At 42.3% G+C, this 20,392-nt stretch overlaps 1 protein-coding gene across 1 annotated transcript in view; it reads right to left on the reverse strand.

Moving 5' to 3' along the window:
* Window positions 1–4,700, reverse strand: part of elovl6 (ELOVL fatty acid elongase 6) — a 557,878-nt gene extending 553,178 nt beyond the window's left edge. Inside the window, exon 1 of the mRNA XM_072435223.1 lies at window positions 4,493–4,700. Within this exon, the coding sequence (XP_072291324.1) occupies window positions 4,493–4,575 (83 nt within the window). The 5' untranslated portion in view covers window positions 4,576–4,700. The remainder of the gene's footprint in view (window positions 1–4,492) is intronic.
* Window positions 4,701–20,392: the final 15,692 nt, after the last annotated feature.

Genomic DNA, 20,392 nt, shown 5'->3' on the forward strand with positions numbered 1-20,392 from the left:
TCAATCTAGTCCAAAAGAAATACACCTAAATGTGATATACTTTTTTTCCCCATTAACTTCCTTCAGAAAGTTACATTTCTGTGACAGACGGATTCCACTCCAGTTCTAACATTTGCTTAATTTAGTCCACATTTTGCTTATTCCTTCTTTAAAACTAGTAAGACAAATGCCTAGACATCTTAGATCTACTTTAGAACTGGGATAATCATTTCATAGACCTGGTTTGGATCTGGTTCTACTCAGAAGGCCATGTCTGTGTGTTAAGAGGATGGGAATTAAAGAAAATTAATGTTTGGCCTCAGTAATCATGAATACGCTTCTCACAATAACAGTTGCACTAAAGTTTCCCAAGATGCATAATAATTGCAGTAAAATGCAAAGAGACAATGGAGAGAGCGGGAGACGGTTATCCATTACACAGACCCCTAATATCTATCTATATAGATATCGATCACTATAAAGTCTGATTAAAGTCTGAACTTGGCTCTGACCCCTTCTTTTGGCCGTTGGTTGCCCCTCTGCCCTGGGCCCAGTCTGCCATATGCTGCGGTCCACTGCTAACACAGGGAGAGTCAGCACAGATCTGCTGGCCTCTGATTGGCTGGTGCTCCGTCAGCAGACATCAGAACATGAATATAATTGGCTGCTTGTCAGAACTAGGGAATGGACAGCTCCTACACACCAAGGCTTTGCCCCTTTCCAACTCGCTGTGAAAATAAAATTGTGACTCTTTTAGAAAGAAAAACATATTAAATTCAGCAGTAAAACTACTCCTGTGACTGTCCAGGAGACTTACAATGTCAAGAAAATGTGGAATTCTAAAGAAATAAGTTGTGGCAGTATAAGATTTCTGGAGTTAAGATTAAAATGTAAATGTAAACAGCACGGACAGATGAGTAATGTGTAGCACATATAACCCAGGATACAAAAGGGATTTCTTTCTGATCATGGTCGCTCATATTTTAATGTTCATGTTAATAATGGTTGACCTTCAGAGGACGTGCAGAAGGATGCTGGCGCCTGCCTCTGACCTACATTCACACAGCAGCAGCACACAGCGTTAACCAGAGCCATGTTAGCTGCTCATCACAGCCGCGATACAGAAGCCTCAGAGGGGCTAATCTGAACCACTTGTGCAATGCCCCGAGGAAACCTGCCTTTGGTAAACACGCTCAGATGCCATGCCGTTTGACTGTAGACACAACCAACACAACCAGTGGCATTTATGGAAGGCGATTACATGACAATGTGCTGGCAGCAACTGACTCTGTGATCCATCAGTCTATATTTAGTTTAAATACAAATCTGGACTGATCAAAGTGAACACAAAAGTGGGATGAGGCCGTGTGTGATAAACAGGTTTGAATGCGTTTCTTTTTCTTAGTATTGAACGGTAAATATAAGTAGATCATCATTTTACAGTTTGATCATTTATCTAAAACAGCAGCTTAGTAACAGAAACAGGTCCATCTACATCCTGTTCAAAACTGCAGAACTGATAAGATTGAGTCATTTAAGTGTAACAAACAGTGTCATTTACATGTTGAAAGGTTATGTTAAAAATGTGGCTACGTGACATTTCACAACTCCATGTGTCACTTGTCAAACACAAGTAATTTTTCAAATAATCCAACCAAGTACAGGGATGTGGGCGGGGATAGGGGGGTAGTTGAAAACAGGAATTTTTTGAGCACTGGAGCCTCATTCGCAGGACAAAACAGGATTTACTGAAACATGCAGGAATCAATCACAAAACAAGCTCATTAAAGCTCATTTTTAATAATAGGTCTACTTTAACTTTCATACATAAGGGATGCAACAAACCCAAAATATCAAATCATTTAAGACTACCCTCACAATAAAATACATAAAGACAAGGCTAAAAAACAAACTACAACACAGGCTTAGCTTTCATATGTATGAGAACATGTGCATCATAAGCCCTGACGGAGTACACGTTTCCTCCATGGCACAATGATACCCTGTATGCAGTAACGGGAAACTTCTGGAAGCATTTCCCATGGGAAGTTAGAAAAATTAGGAGCTTTTCTAAAAGGGCAAATAGCGTCGAACACATCATATTTGTGCAGACTTTGGTTGAATGTCCATCACAGACCTTTTAAAGAACCATTTCAAACTAGCTCGAACAATTAAACACAAAGACAACATCACATTCCAACTCGCTCATACCATGAATACATCCGTGTGAATCTGTACAAACCGAAGCACAGAAGCATTTTAAAGCTTGAGAATGTTTCGTGTTAGAATGTTGTCAGCCCGGAGTGACATTAGTGGCTGTACCTGATTTGTTGTTTTGTGTGTAATAGTGAAATCGGTTTTGTCCAAGCACAGAGATACAGTAAAAGCATCTAATTCTACATCTTATGCATCTAATGTTAGCTTTAATGTGACTGCAAACCGCTTGCACACTCATGGCGGTGAATAACTAGGATGCAAGGAATACGCAAGGGAAGTGAACAATACATGTGGACTGCTGCAAACTGGTTTTCACATTTTTAAGACAGGGTGCAGCATCTTGTTTGACGATACCAAACTGTCATTCGTTTTGTGTGCGATCCCAAGGAAATGACCCCGTGTCCTCAGTTTGAGAATGTTTGACACCTGGGACACATCCATCACAGCAGGTGGCGTTTAGACACTTGGAAGAACACGTCTGTCCTCTTAAATTGTTGTTGGCCTGGAGGACTAAAATGTCTTTGTCGATGCTGCGATGATGAAAGATATTCTTCGGTTTGTGTTGCTCAGAGACTTTGACAACATTCTGCAACCTCAGGTCGATACATTTTAAAATCCTCGCACAGGTGTGGCAGACAGTTTTCTTTTCTCAGAAGTGAGCGCTTCGCATTGAAGTGGCGTTATGGCAGATATTGAATAAAATAGTTCTCTACATCTAAACTAGTCCAACCACAGGTAAAGATCCATTAGCAGACAACCTTTTAGCCATTACCGCTCTGTTGCGGCCCCCGTGCCGTGGTCATTGGAAAAATGTCTTACAGACTTCTACGTTCACTATTTTTCTTATTGTCACTTGATGTGAGCACTTTGAGAGTCACGCCAAATAACTTCACCCTGAAACACCGAGCGTGCATGTCGCCCCCCGCCATGGCTGCCAGTCTGCACACTGACCACATAGAGCATCTGCGCAGACGGGCCCAAACATGGATGCGCCCGTCAGAAGTGCAGCAACTTTCATGTCTTACAATCCCCACAGATGATTTTGGATTCGCTCTCACAATTTGACATTCTCGAAACGTACGGTCAGTAAATATGCACAAAAAATATATTTTGAAATCCAGGTCGGTCGGGTTACCGGAAACACACTTTTTTTTTTACTTCTTGGCCAGTGATGGGAAGAATACTTTGAAAATGTATGAAGTTACAGAATACACGCATTAAAATGTGTTTTGTAGCGCATTACGTAACCAGGTCTAATCAGAGTAGTGGATCCTGAATACTTACATGTTGAGTTATAATCATAATGTGAAAGCACGACATAGGATGAAACTGCTGTTTGTTTCAGATGCACAGTTTGTTATGCATCAATTCAGAAGATAAAAGAACATGATCAGAAATTAGAGAAAGAAAAAATCCCACATGCACTCATGCTCAAACACTGATGTTCCTCTGATTTTAGGAAATCAACTGGATCACCAAAGCAAAGCGTACTCTAAATTAGTATTCTGAATATGCATATTGGATCCCTTGATTCAGTTACTTATGGCTTAAATAGAGAAATGCTTCTGACAAGTAGGTCTGAGTAGCCACATGGCACCTGTAACTAGACCTGGGACACGCGTGTAGTAGAACCACTACAGGAGTTAATTTAAACAAAGAATCTGGTCACATTCTTTTTCTATTTGCACAGAAGTGTGTTTGGATGATGCAGCCGGTGGTCGAGTGCTTTAGGCCACGCTCAAAGTGTCGCGAGTACAAATCCTGACTCCAACAATTGACTGCATGTCCTCCTCTCTTCACCACACTTTCCTCACCTGCCTAATAAAGCCCTAAGGGAAGTCTGGATGACATCAATCCCGTTTAAAAAGGAGTTTGTGAAATCAGACCATCCTAAACGTGATTCAGCACAACGGAACGTGATACTAGGATTTCTCCTTCTAAAGCAGCAGGTGGTGCCTATAGTTTAAACTTGTGACGGGTCAATCAGCTGGACCTGTTCAATTAAGGAGGGGAAAAAAATGAAGAACTGTAAAAGTCAAAGTGCTGTAATCGGCCGTACAACCTCGCACAGGACCGTCAGAGCTACACGGGCCTACGCAACGTGTCCCGATCAGTGTCAGACGGGGACATTTAGCGATGATGCCGCGGAGGACGAGATAATGGGATCGCGGCAGCATTAACCCCGCCGGCGGCCGCTGCTACATGTGCGAGCCGAGTCACCGCGAGGTCCCCCCCGCCGCACATGGGCTCTCTCTCTCCCGGGGCACAGACGCGAGGGTGTCGGCGTGTGTCTCACCAGTTCTCCTGCATCCATCGGATAGCCTCGTCCTCGTTGAACTGCCGCTCGAACTCGTACTCCTGGAGGGCGAGCACCGACATGGCTGCGTCGCTGAGGCGGGCGGCGGTGAGTGGAGGAGGAGACGGGGCTGCCGAGGCTGGGGTACACGCACACGGGGCAGTGGAGGGGTCGTGTCCGGGCTGTGGTGGTTGAGTTCAGGCGGGTTTCCTCTCGCTCAGCGTCCCGGTCCTGCTCGCATCGCTTGTGCAGCCGCTCTGTTCGGGAGGAGCTCGCGGGGGATGTGATGTGGGCGCGCGCCGGTGCACAGAGCAGGCGCAAGCTTCCTCTTCTACCGGCGCGCGCGAGACTACGCCCTCCACCCGGCCCCGGGTCCTAGCGCCGCCGTGTTAAGGCGCACACCACTTGGTTCGGTAGTTCAAACAAAACAAAACCGAATGTTTTAATTTAATTGTGCCATAATTTTCTTTTTGTATTTTTATTTTTATTCTTTGGTCGTGTTCTGTTTGTTTTTGTGTTTTATGTTTAATTTAAAAAATAAAATGAAATAAAATGAAATAAAATGAAATTAAATAAAATTAAATAAAATTAAACAAAATTAAATAAAATACATACATACAAAATCAAATAAAGTTTAATTAAAAATAATTGACAATTAGGTTTGGTTGTTGGTCTAAGTGAGAGAAGCGCTCTGAGCAGCCTGTACCCAGAGCACATCAGGGCAAAATGTCAGTCAGCTTCAGTCTTTGGTAATATCTTGAATTGATTGTGCATAAGGATAGTGCAGTACGACCCTTATATGTTGGCTTGTGTAATGTTGAGTGCGGCCCAGACAGATGATGTATACTCAAAATATAATATTGCGCTTATATAATATATAGCACTGATCGGTGACAGAGAGAGAGTGTCTTCACAGGAGAAATATTTGAGATTCCACCTTTGTGTACGCATGCATGGTCCACTTGTTTGTCAAACTTGAGATTGTTGGTTATGCAGAAGCCGGAATGAAGATGTTCTTTGACAATTTCAATGGGAGAGTCTTTAAACCTGATATTGATATTTGGATATTTGATCAATCTCATCTCCAATAAATTTTCCCCCTAGACTTTCCAAAATGAAAGAGCATACGACAGGCTCTCATATTTTTTTAATTGTCACTATGTTTGGTGGGATTTATCACAGTTTTAAGTCAGTCAAGTCAGAGTTTGGGAAGAAAAAGTAAAAGTGAAATTACGTGTGAGGAATGAATGAGGAAGTGTGCTTTACAACAGATTTTTCAGCCAGTTTCAAATATGTCTGTGTTTTCAACAATTGCTTTGCCAAAATAAAGGTGCTGTATCAGGTATTGTTTGTAAAATCATAACTATACTGGAATTTATATGAATTATGGCCCTTGTTAGCAATACAGTTACTAAGTTGCGGTTGTGTCACATCTGCTGCTCATATCTAACCAGGAAGTACAATTATAAACGTCCAAGCCGTCCAGTTTAACATTTTGCAGAATCTTAAGTTTTAAATGTGTTTCATGAATCAATGCATTGCTGGTTAGTGTCCGTTTTCCTTTAAACTATTACTGTAAAAGGCCTTTTGAATTGTATCCAAAAGTCAATGGGGAAAAAATGAATGGGAAATATACGTGACAGCAGAAATAATTAGCTGCAGTTGTGATCACTGTGACAACCAGGTGAAAGGACAAACCGCGGCCTACGTGTTCGTATCTGTAGGTAAAAGTTCAGTAACATTGGCTTTTTATTGATATTACTTCATTGAACAAATAGATGTTAAAAATCTGTTCAAGTTCAAGCAACAAAAGGTCATCATCTGCACTAAATATAAGACTATACATCACATTTGAACATTCGAGTGTGCTAAAACTCATATAGGCTATTATGTCATTGTCTATTTTTTTAACATTCATATTTTCCCTGACCAATACGTCCACCTTAGTGTAATGGTCACTGAAATACTGGCTCCTCCCATCTGAGAGAGGGCCAATATCAGCAAAGACAAATCTTTTGCCACACTTACTGTACACAACACTTTTAGCATTTTTGATGAACAAACTATTTGATTTATCAGGACGACCTCGAGCAGTGTCATCTTAACTTGATCAGAGTCCAATTTAGTCCAATCTGATATTTACAAGCATTTCACATTCAAACAACTGCCGGTAATAGAGTAATTGAAAAGAATAATCCTAAGACGAATCCATTTGCAAATTGATTGCTTTAGCTGCAGCCCTACATAGCACGTTTCCACTGGTTCACTTTGAAAAAGCTTGGTACGGTCCAAAAGTGTCTCCACTGTCTTAAGTTAACAATACCGGCCCGTTTAGCCGATCTAAAGTGGGCCGTGAGAGGTCTGGATTCCAAAGAGGCCTGGATTTACTTTGGCTCCTGGAACACTTTTGAGTGAGATGATTGGACAAGAGAGAACGCAGCTTCAAGTGAAAACAAGACGACAAAAAGCAGATGTACAGTGAACAGAAAATAATAATTTATCACCAAACACTGACATGACGTGATAATGCTCATGTCAAGACCCAAAATATTATATTTCCAGTACATAATGCATCTAATACTATCCAAACCCAATGCTATACATAAAGAGATATACATTCAGAAAATGCTGACATTAAAACAGAATTTTTAGTTTCTTGTTTACCCTTATCATTAAAAGTATAATTCAGGCATAAAAAGAAAAACAGATACTAATCAAAACTAAAACAAGAATACATGGGTTTCGGCGATGTTTATAAAAAACATTGTGAGTTTTTCAAACTTTTTTCTGTTCAAATATTTTACGTTTTCATCATTTTAAAACCCGTGGATTGAAACATGATACTAATTTCAACACTGATAATGACTGAGAGCAGGCGGTAGTATCAAACACACTACTATTATTTGTGTTTGAAGATGACTTTCGATTGTGTTCAGCTTCTTCTGCCACGCCCAGTCTGACTCCCGCTCGCCTGCACTGCTGCTGTGATTCACATTCAGGTTAAGCAGGAATTACATTCAAGTCAGCCCTGTTTCTTTCTCTCAGTGTTTTTCGAGCGTGTTGTGTCGAGACCGCCCTGAGTAAGACCTTACAGCTGGGGAGCCCGGGATGATAATGATGAGCGCCCACGACATCTGGAATGAACTGGAATGTAAGTTGTATATGTTTAAATGGTTTTATTTTAATATTTTCATCACTGTGTTATTAAAATCTGTATTGTGTGCTGCCAAGTCTAACAGTTTGCTGCATGTCCTCCCTTCTCTCTCATCCCCATTTCACGCTTAAGATGTACTGTTTAATAAAGCCTACGAGCATAAAAATCAATCAAAACAAAAAAGCTGTATCTGTTCTGTTAAAATTAAAATCAAGTTAGAAATATTTGTATTGTGACAGTACAGGCCTGCTTTTTCTATTTTTTCTCACATTTTTCTGTCATTTTTAGGGATAAAAGAAAAGCGATCTAGCAGCCATTTGGAACTATTTTGAAGGAAGTCAAATCTAAGTGATCTATTTGATCTAAACAGATACTCTTCTTTTGCGGTGTTCCGTAAACAAAGTTACAAAAGCTGAAAGATTTGACAAGTTGGATAATGCTTGGCGTCAAAACATTCGGCTGTTATCAGACAGTGTGGTCGGCATGAGACCTTTATTACCTTCAATAACCTTCAATAATGTTTGGCCTGACAAATCATTTCACCTTGAGCAGAACATTGTTTAGATTTTAACCTGGATATGTTATTTTATTGGCTGCAATGACAACTGCATAATAAAGTTACCCTTTTTCCCCATAAAAATTAGGTGCCAAAAATGATTTAAAAGTATTGCCGCGTCAGACTTTAAACAAATACTAGTAAAATGAATACAGATAAGTTGGAGAAAGTAGTAGTAAAGTAATTGATTATGAAAGTCTAGAATAGTTTAGAATAACATTAAAAAGTTTGAAAATCCCTTGCTACACATCACAGATTAGAGAACGTAATATTGTGTTATATGAAGTTTTTTTTTCCTGAAATCTAATCTAGAGGGTCAAAGGCCCATGGGTGCACGGCCGTCCCACATCAGTGCTTTATCAATATTTGTAATCGTACGACTGTTATTTATCTGTTTGCAGAAGAGGGCTGATGCTGATCCAAACATGACACAGACAAAGCGTCACCAGTGAACACGAGGACGGAGATGAAGATGTGCTCTTTATGAAAGTATTCTCTATCCATGGGGTTCAGTCATGTGACCTACCGGTATTTGTCAATGTGTGACAATCAGGTATGGTGACTTCAAATACTCAAGGAGCTCTTAAAATACCAGTCAGGGTTACAAGCAGAACATTAGGGTCAAGGCTTCAACCTGCTCAACACTCTATTGCACCTATGTAAATGGGAAAGGACTCAAGTGACATTTTTGTAGGGAATAATACATGGAAAAGAGACAAAACAGACTGAAAAAACTACATATCATAATTAATCAACATTAAACCTACTAAAAGCCCATAATGTTCTAAACACTAAACACTGACTTAAATATATCAACATTTAAATTAAAAAAGGTCTTTGAATTATTCACATGAATGTGCAAAGTCTTCAATCAAAAATAGACTTTATTAGTGTGGGAAAAACAAGCAAATCCTGATATGTTTGTATTTTCTGAAACATGGTTCCAGGATGGGGGGTGCACGGTGTTGGCCACTGTCCAGGGTGTACCCCGCCTAAGGCCCGAAGTCACTGGGATAGGCTCCAGTCACCCGCGACCCCAAAAAGGGAACAAGTAGATGAGGTAGATGGATGGTTCCAGGATCATGGCTGCTAACATTTCATTGGATTCCAAAGTCTCCAAGTCAAAAAGTTTCGAATGCATACTAGAAGTGGGTTTGGGTCACTCATTGTTGACTCCTGTTGACAACAGCAGCGCGAAGCGCTGCATTCCTCCAAAAACCCTCCTGGCATCGTCCTGTACGCGAGAATCCATGCCGCAGGCATGGGCCATGCTTGTATCTGCTCAAATCAATGGAAGTCTATGGGGAGTGGGCGGGGCATCCCGACGGAATGGGGAGTGACGAGCGCGTAAGCGCTCGTAATGATGATTCCACCCCATGGCGGCATGGGGAAGGCTTAGAGCTTTCAAACGATGTATAATTTGTTGTTATAGTGGAAACGGCTATATTGTTTTTGCTAAAAATATTATTATTTTTATTTTTATTTTTCTTGTTCTTCTGCTTTTTGAGCTCTAATTTGACCCCCTGAACATGCTCAAAAACTCACCAAACTTTGCCCAAAATTCAGAATCGGCGAAAAATTTGATTTTTTCTGGGCCATTTTTTTTTTCGTTAAAAAATGGCACGACAGCGCCACCGACAAAAGTCAAAATACATTGCGCCTATGGGAGACGCCCCGAGGTCAACTTTGTCGTAAAGCTACGAAATTCGGGACACGCATTCCTCTCGTGAGGACAAAAAAAAAATATTATTGTGGCCACGCCCCCAGACTTACCCTATGGCCGCCATCTTCCTTTGAAAATGAAAACAAGCTGAGTTAGCCATTTTGTTTACGTCAAACTTTGACGAACTCCTCCTAGGGCGTTTTGCCCACCGACTTCAAAATCGGCGTACGTCCTCTGGACAAGTGGGACATCTAAAGTTATCCAATTTTTTGAGATACCTTTTACGGTCTGTGTGCGGCGCAGCCGCAAAGTTGGACAACTTATTTTGGAATATTGCAGATCTAAAAATTGCTCCCATTTGATCAAAACCAGTCCGATTAGGACCAAATTTGAATCAGTTGTTAAACTTTCTAGTTTGGACCAGTTTAGGCTGACAAAATTGAAATGGCAGTGATAGCGCCCCCTACAGAGTGACCTTTAAATTAACATTGAAGGTCAAAAATTAGTTTTACCAAAATTGTCTAAACTTTACCCAAAATTCTACTTTGCCGTCCCAATCACAAAAGCCAATCACAAAAATGCCTAATTTTTTACGGCGTAGTCGTAGCGATGACAGAAACCTCCCATGTTATCCCTATGGGAAAACCACAAAATCTCTCAAATTACCACATTTTTATGTTTTACACTTTAACGAAGTCCTCCTAGTGCGTTTTGCCCACCAACCTCAAAATTGGTGTACGTCCTCTAGACAAGTGGGGCATCTAAAGTTATCCAAATTTTAAGGATAACTTTTACGGTCTCTGTGCGACGGAGCCGCAAACGTTTCCCAGAATTCTGACTATTTGGCCTTCAGAGTGGTCTATAAACAATAGAGTTTTTCCAAATGACATGATATTTTGAACAAAATTCTAATTTGCCATCCTGATCATAAAAGTATGAGAGCCAAAGTCATATTTTGTACGGCGTAACCGTAGCGTTGACAGAAACATCCCATGTTATCCTTATGGGAAAATCGTAGAATAGCTCAAATCACCACATTTTTACGCTTCACACTTTAATGAACTCCTCCTAGGGCGATAGTCCGATCAAGTTCATATTTGGAGAATATCATCTACACAAGCGGGGCATCAAAACTTATCCATATTTTGATTCTAAGTGCTACGGTCTCTGTGTGGCGGACCCGCAAATATATGTCAGAAATGGGAAAACAGCGAAATCTCTAAAATGACCACATTTTTACGCTTCACACTTTAACGAACTCCTCCTAGGGCGATTGCCCGATCAAGCTCATATTTGGGGAAAATCATCTACACAAACGGGGCATCAAAACTTATCCATATTTTGATTTTAAGTGGTACGGTCTCTGTGCCGTGGAGCTGCAAATATACTGTCACAAATGGGAAAAACGCCAAATCCTTGAAATGTTCACATTTACGCTTCACACTTTAACAAACTCCTCCGTGGGCAATAGCTCGATCAAGCTTTACTTTGGGAAATATCATCTCCACAAGCGGGGCATCAAAAGTTATCCATATTTTTATTCCAAGTGCTACGGTCTCTGTGCGGCGGCGCAGCAAATTTGACTGACACTTGTGTTGATTTGCACTGGATTGGCCATGTCCAATGTGTCCCCGTCTGTCAAGTTCTTTTTTAATTCAACACACAATAAGGGCGCCATCTTTATCAAGTCGAAAGCGCAGAGTCGGAAGGCCGGCGGCCCGCGAGGGCCGTTGGATGCCGCTTGCGGCTTTAATTTTTATTATTTTTCTTGTTCTTCTGCTTTTTGAGCTCTAATTTGACCCCCTGAACATGCTCAAAAACTCACCAAACTTTACCCAAAATTCAAAATCGGCGAAAAATTTTGTTTTTTCTGGGCCATTTTTTTTTTCGTTAAAAAATGGCGCGACAGCGCCACCACCAAAAGTCAAAATACATTGCGCCTATGGGAGACGCCCCGAGGTCAACTTTGTCGTAGAGCTACGAAATTCGGAACACGCATTCCTCTTGTGAGGACAAAAAACAAATATTATTGTGGCCACGCCCCCAGAATTACCCTATGCCCGCCATCTTCCTTTGAAAATGAAAACACGCTGTGTTAGCCATTTTGTTCACGTCAAACTTTGACGAACTCCTCCTAGGGCGTTTTGCCCACCGACTTCAAAATCGGCGGACGTCCTCTGGACAAGTGGGGCATCTAAAGTTATCCAATTTTTTGAGATACCTTTTACGGTCTGTGTGCGGCGCAGCCGCAAAGTTGGACAACTTATTTTGGGATATTGCAGATCTAAAAATTTTTCCCATTTGATCAAAACAAGTCCGATTAGGACCAAATTTGAATCAGTTGTTCAACTTTCTAGTTTGGACCAGTTTATGATGACAAAATTGAAATGGGCGCGATAGCGCTCCCTACAGAGTGACCTTTAAATTAACATTGAAGGTCAAAAATTAGTTTTACCAAAATTTTCTAAACTTTACCCAAAATTCTATTTTGGCGTCGCGATCAAAAAAGCCAATCAGACAAATGCCTTAATTTTTACGGCGTAGTCGTAGCGATGACATAAACCTCCCATGTTATCCCTATGGGAAAACCGCTAAATCTCTCGAATATCCACATTTTTATGTTTTACACTTTAACGAAGTCCTCCTAGTGCGTTTTGCCCACCGACCTCAAAATCGGTGTACGTCCTCTAGACAAGTGGGGCATCTAAAGTTATCCAAATTTTAAGGATAGCTTTTACGGTCTCTGTGCGACGGAGCCGCAAACGTTTCCCAGAATTCTGACTATTTGGCCTTCAGAGTGGCCTATAAACAATAGAGTTTTTCCAAATGACAAGATATTTTGAACAAAATTCTAATTTGCCATCCTGATCACAAAAGTATGAGAGCCAAAGTCATATTTTGTACGGCGTAACCGTAGCGATGACAGAAACATCCCATGTTATCGTTATGGGAAAATCATAGAATTGCTCAAATCACCACATTTTTACGCTTCACACTTTAACGAACTCCTCCTAGGGCGATTGTCCGATCAAGTTCATATTTGGAGAATATCATCTACACAAGCGGGGCATCAAAACTTATCCATATTTTGATTCTAAGTGCTACGGTCTCTGTGTGGCGGACCCGCAAAAATATGTCAGAAATGGGAAAACAGCGAAATCTCTGAAATGTTCACATTTACGCTTCACACTTTAATGAACTCCTCTGTGGGCAATAGCTCGATCAAGCTCATATTTGGGGAAAATCATCTACACAAGCGGGGCATCAAAAGTTATCCATATTTATATTCTAAGTGCTACGGTCTCTGTGCGGCGGCGCAGCAAATTTGACTGACACTTGTGTTCATTTGCACTGGATTGGCCATGTCCAATGTGTCGCCGTCTGTCAAGTTATTTTTTTATTCAACACACAATAAGGGCGCCATCTTTATCAAGTCGAAAGCGGAGAGTCGGAAGGCCGGCGGCCCGCGAGGGCCGTTGGATGCCGCTTGCGGCTTTAATTATTTTTATTTTTCTTGTTCTTCTGCTTTTTGAGCTCTAATTTGACCCCCTGAACATGCTCAAAAACTCACCAAACTTTGCCCAAAATTCAGAATCGGCGAAAAATTTTATTTTTTCTGGGCCATTTATTTTTTCGTTAAAAAATGGCGCGACAGCGCCACCGACAAAAGTCAAAATACATTGCGCCTATGGTAGACGCCCCGAGGTCAACTTTGGCGTAAAGCTACGAAATTCGGGACACGCATTCCTCTCTTGAAGACAAAAAAAAAATATTATTGTGGCCACGCCCCCAGACTTACCCTATGGCCGCCATCTTCCTTTGAAAATGAAAACACGCTGTGTTAGCCATTTTGTTCACGTCAAACTTTGACGAACTCCTCCTAGGGCGTTTTGCCCACCAACTTCAAAATCGGCGTACGTCCTCTGGACAAGTGGGGCATCTAAAGTTATCCAATTTTTTGAGATACCTTTTACGGTCTGTGTGCGGCGCAGCCGCAAAGTTGGACAACTTATTTTGGAATATTGCAGATCTAAAAATTGCTCCCATTTGATCAAAACGAGTCCGATTAGGACCAAATTTGAATCAGTTGTTAAACTTTCAAGTTTGGACCAGTTTAGGATGACACAATTGAAATGGGCGCGATAGCGCCCCCTACAGAGTTGCCTTTGAGTGAACATTGATGGACAAAAACTGGTTTTACACAAATGTTCTAAACTTTGCCCAAAATTCTATTTTGGGGTCCCGAGCAAAAGGCCAATCAAACTTATGCCTTAATTTTTACGGCGTAGCCGTAGCCATGACAGAAACCTCCCATGTTATCCCTATGGGAAAACCGCTAAATCTCTCGAATATCCACATTTTTCTGTTTCACACTTTAACGAACTCCTCCTAGTGCGTTTTGCCCACCAACCTCAAAATCGGTGTACGTCCCCTAGACAAGTGGGGCATCTAAAGTTATCCAAATTTTAAGGATAACTTTTACGGTCTCTGTGCGACGGAGCCGCAAACTTTTCCCTGAATTCTGACTATATGGCCTTCAGAGTGGCCTATAAACAATAGAGTTTTTCCAAATGACATTATATTTTGCACAAAATTCTAATTTGCCATCCTGATCATAAAAGTATGAGAGCCAAAGTCATATTTTGTACGGCGTAACCGTAACGATGACAGAAACATCCCATGATATCCTTATGGGAAAATCGCGAAATTGCTCAAATCACCACATTTTTACGCTTCACACTTTAACGAACTCCTCCTAGGGCGATTGTCTGATCAAACTCATATTTGGGGAAAATCATCTACACAAGCGGGGCATCAAAAGTTATCCATATTTTGATTCTAAGTGCTACGGTCTCTGTGTGGCTGACCCGCAAATATATGTCACAAATGGGAAAACAGCGGAATCTCTAAAATGACCACATTTTTACGCTTCACACTTTAACGAACTCCTCCTAGGGCGATTGTCCGATCAAGTTCATATTTGGGGAAAATCATCTACACAAGCGAGGCATCAAAAGTTATCCATATTTTGATTCTAAGTGCTACGGTCTCTGTGTGGCTGACCCGCAAATATATGTCACAAATGGGAAAACAGCAAAATCTCTCAAATTACCATATTTTTATGTTTTACACTTTAACAAACTCCTCCTAGTGCGTTTTGCCCACCAACCTCAAAATCGGTGTACGTCCTCTAGACAAGTGGGGCATCTAAAGTTATCCAAATTTTAAGGATAACTTTTACGGTCTCTGTGCGACGGAGCCACAAACTTTACCCAGAATTTGGACTATTTGGCCTTCAGAGTGGCCTATAAACAATAAAGTTTTTCCAAATAACATGACATTTTGCACTAAATTCTAATTTGCCATCCTGATCATAAAAGTATGACAGCCAAAGTCATATTTTGTACGGCGTAACCGTAGCGATGACAGAAACATCCCATGATATCCTTATGGGAAAATCGTTGAATTGCTCAAATCACCACATTTTTACGCTTCAAACTTTAACAAACTCCTCCGTGGGCAATAGCTCGATCAAGCTTTACTTTGGGAAATATCATCTACACAAGCGGGGCATCAAAAGTTATCCATATTTATATTCCAAGTGCTAAGGTCTCTGTGCGGCGGCGCAGCAAATTTGACTGACACTTGTGTTGATTTGCACTGGATTGGCCATGTCCAATGTGTCGCCGTCTGTCAAGTTCTTTTTTAATTCAACACACAATAAGGGCGCCATCTTTATCAAGTCGAAAGCGCAGAGTCGGAAGGCCGGCGGCCCGCGAGGGCCGTTGGATGCCGCTTGCGGCTTTAATTCTGAATTACTTCTTTTAGGTGACATGAACATCGATTGGTTGCCCAAAACTAAAACTATCGTAATGAATAAAACCTCACACAGCTTTATATCTTCATAAGCCTCAGAACGATCAATGTAGTGGTGTCTTTCCATTTGATTTTAGTGACCACTGTCCTATTGGGTGTGTGCGGAACACAAAATGAATTAAATCCAAATCAAGTATAACGGTTAAAAGGTCCTATAAGCACTTTAAAGAACAAGCCTTTCTGTCTGATCTGTTCTATAGTAACACTGGTTATACCACTATTATTACAGAACTTTTCATTAAAACATTTTATGATAAAACTGATAAACATGGCCCACTTAAAAGAGTCAGGGTCAAAAATAAGAATAATCCCTGATTTTGTCCAGGCATCGCAGCATTATCTGGAGAGCGGGATAAAGCCTGGGCAGAAGCCAAAGCAACCAAATCAGCAGCAGATTAGCAATAGTTTCATCAAACACAATAAATATGTTTCTGCCTTTTGGTGTTTATAAGGTTCTACTTGGCATTTTGCCTGAAGATTTTCCAAGTTTATTGCACACCAGTTCAGGTATTTAACGTTTGAAGTCTCGGGATTGTAAGATAAAAATGTCCCATCATATCAACACAGAGACAGGAAAAAAGGCCTTCAACAACTTTGCTCCTGTGAAACAAAAGAGACTTTTAATTATTTTAAAGCACTGGTCAAGGACGACCTGCAGTGCCAATGCACTTTTTGGATATAATTTGATCTCATATTGTATGTATAAATGTGTTTTGGTTAATTGGATGGTGTTCTAGAATCATGTGTGTTTCTGGTTTATTTTGTGTTGTCTTTTCACAGGGTGCACATGAAAAAGAGAACTTCCTCTGAATGAATATTCACCTTGAATTTGTCATGTGTTCCGCCATTACCGGTATTTGTGTTCTTTCTTTTTTTTTTATGATTTATATTGAGCAGCAAATATAAGTAATTATACATAAACTACAACCCTGTTTTCAAGCCAGAGAATGGGTGCATTGTTGACTTGCTGTTGATGTTGATACACATGATCATGAGGTGAATATTTTAGTATTTTGAGGGCGGATTTAGTCCCATTAAAGAGCTATGCTAGCTTTGTGAGGAAGCAACATGTGTAATGACTTGAGCATTGGGCAAATCAGACTGAACATACTGCATATTTACTAGACTCATTCTATTTAACTTTACACACTGATGAAAAATTCCATAAAGTATGTTTAACATCTGGTGTGTCTCGCAGTGTCTGAAGTGAGCAGGTCCACGTGTGTTTGAAGCGGGGGTGGCTCTCACGGCACTGGGCTGGTCTTCAGTGTTCTGTTCACCAGGTCGCCGGACAGGTCCACCCGTTTGATCGTTTGATGGAGAACTCGTAGAAGCAGTCTGGGGTCAGGTTTTTTAGAGTACAGAACAGGTCCTGGACGACATTCCGCACATACTGGCCTTGTTCCCCCACAGAAGGGTGGAGAATCTTGGTCTGGATTTCCTAGAACAGGTTGGGTTCATCACTCTGTCCACCAGGGAGAGACCAGACAAGATGAACTGTGGTGGTCTTGGCTGCCGCTGGTCCACCAAAGGCAACACCAGCTTCTCCTGATGAAACGAGCTCCTGTGGTAGAGCTTTAGCTTCTCCTGCATCACCTGAGCACGCAGCATACAACGCAGCATCCAGAAGTGTGTGAAGTCTGCTCAAAGACGTAACCCATCACATCGCACAGTGTGTAAAAAAGTACTACACTACAACCACAGCAATCAGTTCGTTAAAGCTAAGTTACTTCATATAACATTAGTTTCAGACTTGACTCATGTACAGTACAATAACATTGCCAAACTCTTATCCACTCGAGTCATTTCAGTGCACACAAAACTGACCTGAATGTTGATCAATTATGTTGTACTTTATTTGATAAAAAAATAGGATCATTGTTCTTTACATGAAACAAAACCACAATTACTCTGGGTTTGTTTTTGGAGCCTTTCAGCAACATTATTATAATATCTATATTAAATCATATATTGTATTACATTACATTATATCATATTAGGGCTGCAGCCAACTATTATTTTAGAAGTTGACTAGTCCGCAATATATATATTTTTTCCAAATAGTAGCCCTAGTCAAACAAGTATTATATATAATAGTATATAATAGTATTGAGATTTTTTAAATACATTTTTTTACCAAATAAAAAAAAACAATACTGAAGGCTACTAAATAAAGTGTGTTATTGACGACATTCTGATTTATTGAATTATTTTCATAATGTCTTATTGCATGTGTGGATGGAAAGCCATTATCATAACACAAGTGCCTGTTTTACAAGTAGATTAGTCACAATCATTCAATTAGTCATTTAGGCCCAAAGGCAAGTTTATTTGTAGAGTAGACTTCACAAGGCAATTCAAAGTTCACACAAGAAAATCTTTTCAGTCATATGCACAGCTAAACTAAACTGTTTTTAGCTTGGTTTTGAACATTGTCAGAGTAGAACCTGTTTCATCTTCAGGAAGAATGTTCCAGATTTTAGCTGCACAAAACTGAAACGCAGATTTCCCATGTTTAGTCTTGACTCTTGCACCAGCAGGAGGCCGGACCATGTTTAGTCCTGACTCTGGCACCAGCAGGAGGCCGGACCATGTTTAGTCCTGACTCTGGCAGCAGCAGGAGGCCGGTCCATGTTTAGTCCTGACTCTGGCACCAGTAGGAGGCCGGTCCATGTTTAGTCCTGACTCTGGCACCAGCAGGAGACCGGCCCATGTTTAGTCCTGACTCTGGCACCAGCAGGAGGCCGGTCCATGTTTAGTCCTGACTCTGGCACCAGCAGGAGGCCGGTCCATGTTTAGTCCTGACTCTGGCACCAGCAGGAGGCCGGTCCATGTTTAGTCTTGACTCTGGCACCAGCAGGAGGCCGGTCCATGTTTAGTCCTGACTCTGGCACCAGCAGGAGGCCGGTCCATGTTTAGTCCTGACTCTGCCAACAGCAGGAGGCCAGTTCATGTTTAGTCCTGACTCTGGCACCAGTAAGAGGCCGGTCCATGTTTAGTCCTGACTCTGGCACCAGCAGGAGGCCGGTTCATGTTTAGTCCTGACTCTGGCACTAGCAAGAGGCCGGTCCATGTTTAGTCCTGACTCTGGCACCAGTAGGAGGCCGGTCCATGTTTTGTCCTGACTCTGGCACCAGCAGGAGGCCGGTCCATGTTTTGTCCTGACTCTGGCACCAGCAGGAGGCCGGTCCATGTTTAGTCCTGACTCTGGCACCAGCAGGAGGCCGGTCCATTTTTAGTCCTGACTCTGCCACCAGCAGGAGGCTGGTTCATGTTTAGTCCTGACTCTGGCACCAGCAGGAGGCCGGTCCATTTTTAGTCCTGATTCTGCCACTAGCAGGAGGCCGGTCCATGTTTAGTCCTGACTCTGGCACCAGCAGGAGGCCGGCCCATGTTTAGTCCTGACTCTGGCACCAGCAGGAGGCCGGTCCATGTTTAGTCCTGACTCTGGCACCAGCAGGAGGCCGGTCCATGTTTAGTCCTGACTCTGCCACCAGCAGGAGGCCGGTTCATGTTTAGTCCTGACTCTGGCACCAGTAAGAGGCCGGTCCATGTTTAGTCCTGACTCTGGCACCAGCAGGAGGCCGGTCCATGTTTAGTCCTGACTCTGGCACCAGCAGGAGGCCGGTTCATGTTTAGTCCTGACTCTGGCACTAGCAAGAGGCCGGTCCATGTTTAGTCCTGACTCTGGCACCAGTAGGAGGCCGGTCCATGTTTAGTCCTGACTCTGGCACCAACAGGAGGCCGGTCCATGTTTAGTCCTGACTCTGGGCACCAGCACGAGGCCGGTCCATGTTTTGTCCTGACTCTGGCACCAGTAGGAGGCCAGTCCATGTTTAGTCCTGACTCTGGGCACCAGCAGGAGGCCGGTCCATGTTTAGTCCTGACTCTGGGCACCAGCAGGAGGCCGGTCCATGTTTAGTCCTGACTCTGGCACCAGCAGGAGGCCGGTCCATGTTTAGTCCTGACTCTGGGCACAGCAGGAGGACCAGGTGAAAGGGGATGGGGGGTAGGTGGGGTGGGGGGGCTTTTATTGGTGTTGCAGGAGAGTTGGAATTCTTGTGGGACACAGTTTTGGACGGGGAAGAGTTGATCAGTGTTGACATCAGAACTCTTGATCTTGCTGTATTGGGCGTAAGTGGAGCCTTAAGGCCTGATTTGATCAGACTTTCAAGATGGCTGAAGGCCCCTGGGTGAAAGTGGAGATGGGAAAGAGAGTGAGGAATCTGTAGTGGGAGTAGATATTGTAGGGGGGGCCCAGGGCTGCTCTGAGGGCAGGGGCGATGACAGGGGCGATGACAGGGATGCTGTCGGGCCTGTCACAGATGGGTCAAAGGCCTTTGATGAAGACCCTGTGGGAGAAGGAACTGATGTTGGGCCTGAATCCTTCGACAGCGGCAGTGAAGGTTGTTGTGGTGCTGTTGCTGATGAGTCCTTCGCTGGAGGTGGTGGAGGTGATTGTGGAGCAGCTGGAGCTGAATCCTTTGCTGGTGGTGGTGGAGCGCCTGCTGATGAATCCTTTGGTGGAGGCTGAGGTTGTGGTGCTGTTGATGCTGAAACATTGGCTCGGTCTCTGGCTGAGGGAGCAGGAATTCTTCTCTCATTCCTCTCTTCTCTAACTATCTGCTCAGGACCCTGTCCAGGCCCAGT

This window comes from Eucyclogobius newberryi, unplaced genomic scaffold, assembly GCF_026437365.1.
Source record: "Eucyclogobius newberryi isolate DKJ021-1_F unplaced genomic scaffold, fEucNew1.0.hap1 SCAF_11, whole genome shotgun sequence".
NCBI lineage: Eukaryota > Metazoa > Chordata > Actinopteri > Gobiiformes > Gobiidae > Eucyclogobius > Eucyclogobius newberryi.